General features: G+C 63.0%; 1 protein-coding gene and 1 long non-coding RNA gene across 2 annotated transcripts in view; one reads left to right on the top strand and one right to left on the bottom strand.

The window, feature by feature from the left end:
- The window catches only part of CBFA2T3 (CBFA2/RUNX1 translocation partner 3), a 58,032-nt gene extending 51,291 nt beyond the window's left edge, over positions 1–6,741 (bottom strand). Inside the window, exon 1 of the mRNA XM_025209128.1 lies at positions 6,340–6,741. Coding sequence (XP_025064913.1) covers positions 6,340–6,415 — 76 coding nt within the window. The 5' untranslated portion in view covers positions 6,416–6,741. The remainder of the gene's footprint in view (positions 1–6,339) is intronic.
- Positions 2,784–10,969, top strand: part of LOC112550969 — a 21,107-nt gene continuing 12,921 nt past the window's right edge. The window contains exons 1-2 of the long non-coding RNA XR_003095059.1: positions 2,784–4,248; positions 4,594–4,646. This is a non-coding gene — a long non-coding RNA (uncharacterized LOC112550969). The remainder of the gene's footprint in view (positions 4,249–4,593; positions 4,647–10,969) is intronic.

Genomic DNA, 10,969 nt, shown 5'->3' with positions numbered 1-10,969 from the left:
CGCCAGGGCTTACATCTTCCCTTTCGCCTCACAGCATCACCCCGCCAGCGAGGCCGTTCTCGTGCATGGGTGCAGGGCTAGGCGTGGGCTCCATCCTCGCTGGCGTGAGCTCTCCAAGGGGGCTGCAGCTCTGCCAGAGCTGCAAGCGAGCAGTTAAAAATAAGATGCCTTCCTGAACAGACAGATTTGTGCCCGCTCTGCGGCGTAGACAGGATGCGTGCAGTTATCCGAGCCGTTGCACCCACTCCGAGGGGTCCAGAGCGGTGGGGCAGGCCTCAGAAAATCCCTAGACTTGACATCTGGGGTCTCCCCTGGCTTCTGAGACTGCAGAGAGGCCCCGCTTCCCACCTGCCGTCTGGTCTCGGGCGGGCTAGGAACTCATTTGTTTAATGCTGAGATTTGCACGTGATCACGGGACTCCGGGAGCTGGGGCTATAGAGGAGAACCTCCAATACCCGGCAGCTTGCGATCAAACAGTGAACTGCTGTTCATCCTGGGGCTGCCGGAGAGTTTCCATTCTAAGCCCCTTGACTTCTCATTGAGCTCACTGAAATACTCCCTCTGGCGCTGAGCTGTCCCTGGCCAGCCCCTTGCCAGTGTGGGGCTGGTTGGAAAGCTTGAACACAATCCACGGGGTTTGCAAACGAGACGTGTTTCACCTTTCCCAGGACTCTCCCTCACCACCAGGCCCCTTTCTGGCTCCAGAAATGGCCCTCAAACAGCACAAGCCTGCATTGCCCTGCCCAGCGTGCCTCCGGTTATCCTGGGGTGAAATGTGCTGGTACAGCTCCAACCAGTCACATCCTGCCTGATACTGCACCAGTAGCACAGTCTGGTCAGGCCATGATGATTAGGACCCCGCTCCAAGGATGGGTTCAGGTCACTGGGACTTGCTTGCAGATTCACTCAGGGCGTGAGGACCCTGCACAGCTTCCCTGCAGGGTGCTTGTGCAACTAGGCAGCAGAAGGGTTAACCCTCCCCCCCCCCCCCTTTTTTTTTTCCTTCTGCTTGGCCAAATTGCAAGCCCCCATCACCGGCTGCTCGCCAGCGCTGGGATTTGACAGGGTGGAACTGGCTGCATAAGGCTCTTTAATGATGGGAATTTAATTAGCTTGCCTTGCACTTCCAACACCTCTGGTCCTTGCAGAAAATCAATGCGAGTTAACAGGAGTCAATCCAGCATGGCCGGCTGCAGCTCTGTCACACGCAGCCTTAGAGACAGCTTTATCAGCCGGCCTGCATGCCCGCCGAACGGGCAGGGAGCTCTCCCGCCCCCGCCTAGCCGGCCCCTGCCCCGGTGGCAGCCCCCGGTTATTTATGGGGCTTCTGGAAAAGGAGCCGCCTGCAAGGACAAGCTGGACGACGTGGGAGCAATTGCCTCGGCTGGGCTTCTCAAGCAAAACCTGGCAGGAAACTAAACAAGCCATTTCAGTACGGTCATCCCAGCCCTGAGCCCGTGCCCTGGCGCCAGCTGCTCCGGGGCTCCTGAGAAGACCACACGGCTACCCACCGCCCATCAGACTCTCCCCGCCCCGGTGCATGCAGCAGTTGCACTCGCGTGGGGCTCTGCTGGGATCTGTCCCGGCCCAGGCTCCGACACGGATGAACTGTGCAAGCGTAAGCTGGCCAGCCACGTGTCTGGGTCCACCCTGCCCACTGCCCTGCAGACCCCTTTCCACCACGCCTGCTGGGAAAACGCGTCCATGCAGCTACCTGCGCGGCGGCATTGCTTCCCCGGATGCTGTGACTAGGGGATCCCTGGCTTCACAGCCTTCTCCTCCATCCACTATAGGGGCTGGGGCATCCCCCATCCCCACTGCTCTGCTTCCCCCCTGCCCTTAATGCTCTCACTGAAGTTTATGGCACGCTCCCAAGGTGACCGGCAAGACTCAAGGTGGGTCAGTTAAGCGCCGGGCAGCCCTCCAACGCCTGCTGGAAGAGCGCCAGCGCGGGCACAGCAGAGATTACGCTGCGAGAGAGAGGCCTGGGCGTAGAGATAACGGAGTGCTCCAGCTGGTCCTCTCCCCACCGCGCAGGCATCAGAGCCACCGGCTCCTGCAGCCGGCGGTGCACCAGGCTGCAGCTGCAGGGAGCAAACCGGGGTCTGAGACCCACCAACTCATCTCCCCCAGCGCCCAGGCAGGGCTGGACGGGGGGCAACTTCCCTAGCCCTGGCTCCTTCAGTGCACTCCGTCTCTCGTGTGAAAACAGGGATTGCTTCAGGAACGAGCGGTTTTAGTTTAAGGCAAAGCCTGAGCCGTGAGCCTGGCGTGCAGCATCCGGCACTACCAGTCGTTTCCAGGACCGAATCCTGTTTTCAGTCACTCCCAGCTTTGCCGGTTGGTGCTGGCTGGAGCTTCCCCAGCGGGGTGTCTGCTGGGGCTGCATTATTCTGGAAGGTCAAAGCCATTCTAGCCGGCCCCCCCTACCCGTTATCAGCTCTCCCGGCTCGCCACTCCATCCAGACGGGGCCCAGGCAGGCGGCTAGGAGCCGCCACTTGCATGTGCTCAGCAGCATCCCTCTCGCCCGAATCTGCTTGCACAAAGCACGCTTCGGCCCCTACTTGCTGATGGGACCGTGTCGGTACGGTCCTCGCCGAGGCCATGCCACGCCCGCCAAGGCTGAGCCGGATTGTCCCTGCAGTGACTCCTCCTGGGTACGAGGGGTGCTGCGCAACGGGCCCCGATAGACGGTTTCTCTGGCATGCTCTATGGCACCCGGGAGGTGTGAAGGAGGAGGACGCGGCTTGATGCCATGCAGATGGGTAAGGGGTGGAGCAGGGGGCAGGTAGCAAGAGCGGCTGCGGTAAGGAGGGAAGAGCTCTGACCCTGGGAGCTCTCATGTAGGCAGGGCTCCGGGGCCATCAGCATCTGCAGGAGGAGGCTTGCACGGCGCGGTCTTGTCCACACTAGGGTTTAACCTCACCCCCGCAATGGAGCGGAGTCCGTGAAAGGCCGGGGGCTACAGGGCCGTTCCCCAAAGCATAAGCAAGGAGGTTTTGTTTTCTGCCCCATCCTCGCCCGGCGGTACCGGATAGGGATTGCCATTCCCCTCCAGGAAGAGGTACGTGGCTGGAAGCAGGGGATGTTGCTGGCGAGAGAGCGGAGCCGGCTCTGCGCGGCGAGGAGGAAGCTTGCCACCTCTGCTTTATTCCATTTCCCTTCCCCCCGCCCGGTGCTGAGCCGAGATAACAGCTTGCAGCGCCGAAGCCAGCGCCGAGGGGAGGCAACGACGGGCCCAGGCGGTATTATCGCTCCCGCACCGGCCGTGAGGGAATCAGGAAGTTTGCAGAGATACTCAGCCAAGAACACAAACACGGCTCCTGCCAGCGGCACCTTACCGGCATCTTCCTCGCCCTTCCAGCCAGCAGCCGCCCAGCCGTGCCTGCTCGTAACGGAGCCCCCGGGCCCTCTTATCGTGTGTGCACGGTGCCGCGGGGCGTTGGGGTGGGCAGGCGGGCAACGGCAGAGGGGCCTGGGCTGCATCCCCCCTCCCTGGCTTTCAGCCAAGTTCACAGCCTCTGGTCCTGCTACCGCTGTCCAAAGCTCCTATCTTGAGGCCCTGAGTGCTCGGTCCTCTTTAATGCAATTGCCCCATTTTACAGGTGGGACAACCGAGGCACAGGCGGCCTCAGGCACCAGACTGCAGTCATCCTGGAAGCGTGTGGAAGAGACAAACCCGAGTCCCTGGTTTCCCAGGCTAGAGCGCTGACCACGGCTCTTCCCTTCCTCTTCAGTGAAATGGGAACTGCTCTCTCTCTGCTTTCACATCCCCCCTCGCACCCCACGGCTGCCGCAAGGCCGGCAGGAGCACACGCCAGCTTCAGTTCTGCGCAGGGGAGCCCCCGTGGAAACCCCAGCTGAGAAACACCCACAGACGGGCACGCGTCGGGTCGGGGGGCAGGCGGGCAGTTCGCACAGTCAACCCCATCGAAGAACGGGAGCAGGAACACGGGCCGGAAAGACGCCGAGTCCAGTGCCCTGGGTCTGCCCACGGTCCCGAAGCACAAAGCAAGCCCTGGAGCTAGGAGCCCTGACAGGGCATCACTCACCCCAGGGGGGCAGGAAGCAGGCCAGCAGGGCAATGGGCTCCCAGCTGGCGGGGATTAACTCCTCCCTGAGCGGGGCTGGGGGCCTCTGAAGCACCCCCGGGACTCTCTAAAGAGCTGCCTCCCTGTGCTGAGGCTCCTGGTGGAGTCTGTGGGCTGAGTGCCGGCTGTGCAGAGCGTGCAACCCGGAGCGCGGGGGTGAGTAGAGCTGCGGGTCTCTCTTCTCCTCTGCTGGGAAATGCCAAAGGCTCATTCAGCCTCTGAGCTGCTCCGGTGGAGCCCGGCTGCTGGGAGATCCCGAGAGCAAGCTGGGGGGAGAGGGGGCCTTGCAGGTGTGCTCTGCTCCTGGGTGCTGCTTGCTCCAAGGCAGGCTGTGCCCGGGCAGCTCTGGGGGCCACGTACCAGCCCTGCCCCTGGGTGCCAGCTGTGGGTGTGGGTTTGTCCCTAAATACACCCCTTCCTCTAAGCTATCTGGCACCCACGTGCCCAGGGCACATCAGAAACCAGCTGGGGTAACTTCCCTCTGCTCTCCTTCCTGCGCAGGAGGATGCCCTGCCACACATGAGGCTGCTGATGCCTGTTGGTCAGCTGTGCAGGTAGGTCGGGCTGAGGGGGTGTACGGTTTTGGAGTTCTGGATGGGAAGGAAGCTTGGAAACAAGATTTCCAAGCCCATAAATGATCCTGACACATGCCCCTGGTTACAGGCCTGGACGGTGCTTGCTGAGAGCTGGGTAACTCTTGCCAGGACTGTCTGGAGCCCGGGGCTGTGACTAGGTGGGTCCTCCTGGTGTCCTCCATGCCTCTAGCAATGCCCACCTGCAGCGGCGAGGCTGTGTGCAAAAACATTTGGTAGCTCTCTGCTGCAAAATGCAGCACCCAAATGGGCTGCTACTGGTGTGGCCCAGCCCTGGGGTCAGGTAAAGCCAGTGCTCATGGTAGGGGGGATACAGCCCTGACTCTGGCAGGGGGCTGCCCTGTGGCAGGACTTCTCTGGGTCAGCCCGGCAGCTGGGTTTAATGTGCTGGAAGCTTTGGTCCCTGGCTCCGAGCGTGGCATGGTGCTGTGGAGGTGCAAAGTGCTGCGGCTTGTTACCCCGCTGCCCTGGGCCTGAGTGCCCGTGTGTGGGCAGGCCTGGGCAGCACAAGTGGGGAAGGCGCTGCGCTCAGTGCTCCACGTGCTGGGGGTGCTGGCCTCCACTGCCCTGATGCCAGGTGGTGACATGGGGGCCCAGCTGGCCCCCACCCCTTAGCATCTCTTGCAATGGAGACAGCTGCGCCTGCGGCTGCCACGTGCACTGGAGCAGTGGCGTGCCTCGGTGCTCGGCACCCTCCTCCTGCTTGCGCGTGGGGGACCCAGCACCCTCGGGTGCTCTGTATTGCACCATACTCCCTTCCAGAGCCCATCTACGCATCTCTGTGAGTAGCTACGTGTCCTTTGCCCCTTGGGTTGGGCACTTCTTTCTCCCAGCCCCTGCCTCTGCCCATTTTCCTGGGCCCCAGGGGCTCTCCACATACCTGCAGCAGAGCTTCAGCTAGCAAGAAGGCACAATACTGAGCCCAGGTGTGTCTGCTTCAGCACCTCTCACCCAGAGGCTGGTTCATAAACAGCTCATTTTTGCACACAAGAGCCCTGAGCCTGCCCCGGGGGGGCCAGGTCCTGATTTTAGCTACGCTGGCCTAAATGCAGAGGAAGCCTGCAGAGCATGTGGGGAAACCGCACTCGGGACCTGCCCTCCCCGAGCTGTGCAGACAGTCCTGGCTGAGCGCGAAGGACGCGGGAACCAGGGATGCAGCAATTAAGAAAAGCGCGGGGTAAATAGAGGCTTTCAAGCCTGTAAATAAAACACAGCGGAGCCTGATGAGTCATTACGCAAAGGTTAATTGCCAAGCGGATGCTGCTGACTCCATGCGCCCTCCTACCCTGCGTCCTACCTCTCTGTGCCTGGCTCCTTGCACAGCCCCGTCCAGGAGCTCCTCGGCTTCCCCCACCTCTTGTTTGCTCACAGCAGCTCTGCAGGGTCCCTGCCCTTGGACAACAAGTGCATCTCCCACCTGCTGCCAGGCTTTTCCCCGGGCTCCTGGGGCACGCCTGCCACCCCAGCTTCCCCGTCGGATAGCACCTGCCGGGCTGGCACTGGCCTGGTCCCCGGCGCTGCCCTCCTGTTTATCAGGTGTGAGTCACCGGTGCAGCCCCGTGCATGCAAGTGGAGCCGCGGGCTGGCGGGGGGGAAGTGCGCAGCTGTAATTGCCACCTGCGGGGCAGGGTGAGACGCGACCTCGTGCTCTTACCTCGGCCGCTTCTCCTGGCAGCGTGGCCTGCACATGAAGACGGGTGGCTCTCCAGCTTGGAGGATCCTCCGGCCATTGCAGACCGAGGAGCTGCTGGCAGGCTCCAGAAATGCTCCCCTCTGCCAGACCCCGCAGGAGACGGGACAGGGTCTCTCCAGACACGAGCTCTCGGGCAAAGTCGGTGCCGTTCCCCCGGCTCCCTGAGCGATGGGGAAGGGGGCGGCCCGTGTTCCTCCCCGACACCCCCAGCCCCAGAGGCACTGTCCGCTGGGGAACCGCCGCGCTGGCTCAAGATGCTGGTAGCCGCTACTGGTCCTTATTGCCTGCCCCGGGCCGCCGTGCCGTCCCGCTGGCTGCCCCGGCGCGCGCCTTGCAAGGCGTTGTGGGTGCTCATGTGACGGGCAGGGATGTGGTGGAAGGGGAGCCGCGTCCCAGGGGGAGAGGGAAAGGCGAGCAGCTGCATGGTGGCGATAATGTCGTGGGACCAGGCAGCTGCGCCCTTGCTCTTCCCCCAACAGGAACCATCTGTGACCAAGCCCAGCGCTGCCTTCCCTCTCAGCCATTCCGGTCTGACTTTCCAACAACTTCCCCCTTCGCTGGCTTCACTTCCCCACGCCACGAGGGGCCAGCACGGTAGCTCTCGCCTGGCCCACACGCGGGCTCACTTCCCGCTTTCTCAGGGTGGGGAGAGGGGAGGCTGCGTCCGGGAGCAGGACCATCCCTCCGTGCCCAGAGCCTGGCTAGGCTAGCTCTCCCTCCTGGGCTGGCACCATGTGCCAGGTGGGCTCGGTGCCGGAGAGCTGCTCGGTGATCTCTGACCCGCTCCAGCTTCCTGCTGGCAGCTCGGCCAAGCGTCCCACCCTGCCCTGGGCACCCCAGCCCAGCGCCGTGATGCCGTGGCCGTGCATGCAGCGGAGGCCTGGTGCATCCGGGGGCGAGGGAGGGGAATCCTTCCTCCCACGGCTCGAGGGCTGCTCCGCGTGCATCCCGCCAAGGGGCTCCGTGGCCTTGCAGCTGCTCCCGGCCCGCCTTCCTCTAGCAAGCGGGAGAGGCTTGCTCGAGAGCAAACCGAAGTGCTGCAGGTGGGAGGCAGGGAGGAAACCTGTCCTAAAAATACAGCCGCCCAAGCTGGCCCCGCAGATGGCGCGTCCCCGGCTAGCACCTGTGCAGCGTGTCGCTCCGGCAGCTGGCATGGACAGTGTTTCCCTGCATCGTGGCCCCCCCTGCTCCCCGCTGCCCTTTGCCTTCACATCGACTGCAAGCGAGAGCCAGGGACGGAGAGGCCGAAGCACCGAGCCCTTTGTCCCCGCGGCACCTCTGCTTTGAAGGAGGGTGGCTGGGCACCCTGGGGAGGTTGCAGAGGCTCTATGGGGTTGCAAAAGGGTGGGCCTCCATGGAGGCCTCTGCTCACAGGACTAGCTTTGTGAGGGGCAGGAAGGTGCCGGTTCACATGCCAGCGGTGTCAGCGAGGTCTCCGAGTGCAGGGGGCTCCCCTAGCGCTGCATGCCGGGGAGTTCCCACGGCCCAGCTGGATGCCGGGACATGGGGGAGTCGGGGTGTGCGGGGACACTGGTGGGTTGCTCGTGTCACGGTGCACGTGGGACGTGGCCTGGGATTGACCGCTCCCTGCGTTTCTCCTCGGGGCTGGGGCTAGCAGAGCTGCCCCTCGTCGTCGTCCCCCCCATCCCTTTGCAGAGGCAGCTGCAGGCTTTGCCCCGCTCAGCCCAGCCCTTGGTGCATCTGGGGATGGTCCCTCTTGCCCGACGTGCTGCCTGGGCCCCGCTTTGGGCCTTGCACGCGTCTGTCTGCATGTGTCAGCCTCTGGCGGGGGCTGCCCCATCTTCCGGCTGGCGCCATTTGCAAGAGAGCGGAGAGCTCATTGGGTTCGTTTGCAAGAAACCAGACGGGCTGATTTACATGGAGCTCCTCCTGCCCAGGCTGGGTGATAGCTTGGGGATCCACCATGCTGGGTGCTGGGCAGATGGGCCCTGGCCCCGCCAGTCTGGTGGCCTACAGCCCCCCTCCTCGCCAAGCTGGGCTGGAAGGGACTTGGGAGGTTGCATCTAATCCAGCTCCCTGGGTCTCTGCACGCTGATGGTGCTGAGCTCTCGAGGCCCCGGTCTCGTGCTGGAGAGAAGGATGCTTGTCACATAACCCCGTGGCACGCACAGCTCTTCCCACTGCTATTTTTAGTGGTGGCAGCGCCGTTGCTAGCTGGGGGCCGGGGGCACGTGCAGGGTGGGGGCACCGAGAGCCAGACGTGTCCTCTGCCGCCCGAAGGGGGAGCAGGGCTGGCTAAAGCTGCGTGGCTCGGAGCGTGCAGAGGCAGAGTTATTTTTGGGCCAGTGAGGAAAATCCTCTGCGGCTGCACCTCCGGCATCCTCCTGCCTGCTCCGTCGCCTGCACCCGGCTGGACTTTCTCAAGTCCTGCACCTGCCCCAGCCCAGATGCTCATTGGCATGCATGGGGGGCATTGCCGTATCGGGAATGGGTTGCTTTCCCCGCCACGTTTGCCAGCCTGGGCAGCTCCGGTCTTGGTCTTGCCCGGTCTGGGGGCACCCCCTCAGCCCCAGGGTTTCCCACCCAGGGTTTCTGTGTGAGTCAGAGCTGCATGCTTGCTACTTAACAGGAAACCCCAGCAGGTTAAGGGAGGAGAGCTGGTTTTCACATCCCCTGCAGCACTAAAAGCCAAACGAGTGAAAGGAAGCAAGAAACCCCCCTGGGAAGAGCCGGCTGGGATCGCTGTCCCAGCTCGGACGGGCTCGGGCTGGTCTCTGCCTTGATCCCAGCTGCTCTGCTGGTGCCTTTACCTCCAGGCCTGGCCTCTCCTTTACCCACCCCCTTCCCCCACACGCCCAATGTGTTGGTCGGGGAGATTTGTACCGGGCAGACACGGCCATGCAGGTTGGCGTCTTCCAGCCAGCTGGTATTTGGGGGTGGGTGCAAGTGGCGTTTCTTTGATGAGAAGCAGACATCCCCAAAGACGCGCGCGGGTGGAAATGAAAGGCGAGGGGGTGAATTCGACCCGATTCAACGAAACCCTATCAATAATCCACAAGTGAAACAATAACCAAAACAATAAAGGAGAAGCTGAAGGAAATGCAGATGATCTGTCCCTCTAGAGACCTTTTACATTTTTGGATTTGCAAGCAGGCAGTGCATTCGCACAGCAACTTTCGGCCCAAATGCAGCCACTTCTGGGGTGGGGTAGAGCAGGAGCGCGCAGCAGCGCGTGGGGACAGAAGGTACAAAATGCCACAGTCCGTTGGGAAGAAGCGCTGTGGTTCGGGGAGGCAGGGATGCACCCACGCTGGGACGATGGAGCGAACGGCCTGGGTCTTGCTGCAAGGGGTCGAACAGCCAGGGTGTTGTCTCCCGCTGGCCAGAGAGCGGGTCTCCCGTTCCTGCGGCCCTGCGCTCATGGCACGCTCTGAGCCTCGCTTTGTGCAAAGCCTTCGAAGAGTGCAGGGCATGGGTGGGAGCCAGCCCGTGCCTTGCCCCAGCGCGGGGCTGGCCTCGCTGGGTGCACGGAGGAGGAAGCACCAGCCCCTGCGGGCTCCGGGTTATTCTCATGGGCATCTATAAGGTGCTGATGCAGAGCCAGGCGGGGTGGCCCCAGGGAGGCTCTCGAAGGAGTCGAGAGCGTGGGCAGGGTGCCTGGCTCCCATGCCAGGGCCGTATCCCCACTTCTGACAGCGAGGAGATGCCCACAGGGCTCCAGGCGGCTCATCTGCTAATGCCCCGGCAGACCAGCTGCCCCGGCAGCCGGTGGCAGGGGGGACTGGTAGGTCTCCCCCCCACCTCTTCTCCATGCCAGGCACCAGTTTTGCAGCCAGAGCTGCGGGTGACACTGAGCGCTGGCAGGGAGACAAGCCAGCTGGTCCCAGCACCTCCGTCTGCGACCGCCGGCAGCATCGTGGCCTGCTGGCTGGGGAACTCCCATACGGGCCAAGGTCACGCGGCAGCAGGGTCTGGGCACCCAGCCATCGCTCCAGCCGCCAGCCCGTGCCCTCCAGCACATCCTGGGGTACCCCAGGTGCTCTGTGGCGCATCTCCAAAGCAAAACCCTGGAGAGGAAGAGGAGAGAGGAGATCTGCTGCAATACAAAGGCTGGGCGGGGGGGGAAGAGAAAGAAAAAACCCCCCCAAAGGGCCGTGAAGAGGGAGATAAGAGGAAAGACAGAAAAATGGAGTGTGTGGGGAGGAGAAAGAGGGCCGCGGCGGGCGGAGGGGAAGTTGGGGAGCCGGGCGCCTATCGCGCCTCTCCATCGCATTAGCCCAACCTCGAGTAGTTTTTCACCGAGATTGGAGCGCTCAGGTAGCGCCGTCCTCCCAAAAAACCCCCCCAAAGGGCCGTGAAGAGGGAGATAAGAGGAAAGACAGAAAAATGGAGTGTGTGGGGAGGAGAAAGAGGGCCGCGGCGGGCGGAGGGGAAGTTGGGGAGCCGGGCGCCTATCGCGCCTCTCCATCGCATTAGCCCAACCTCGAGTAGTTTTTCACCGAGATTGGAGCGCTCAGGTAGCGCCGTCCTCCCCGCCAGCTGGAGGGCTGGCGAATAAGCACCTGCTTATCTCTGTCCAACGGCTGTGTGCCGCGGCAGATTGCGCCGCGGCCCAGGCGCTGCCTGCTGG

Source organism: Alligator sinensis, unplaced genomic scaffold (assembly GCF_000455745.1).
Source record: "Alligator sinensis unplaced genomic scaffold, ASM45574v1 scaffold255_1, whole genome shotgun sequence".
Taxonomy (NCBI): domain Eukaryota; kingdom Metazoa; phylum Chordata; order Crocodylia; family Alligatoridae; genus Alligator; species Alligator sinensis.
Note: the sequence above shows the minus strand (reverse complement) of the source record. Positions and strands in the feature narration are given on the sequence as shown.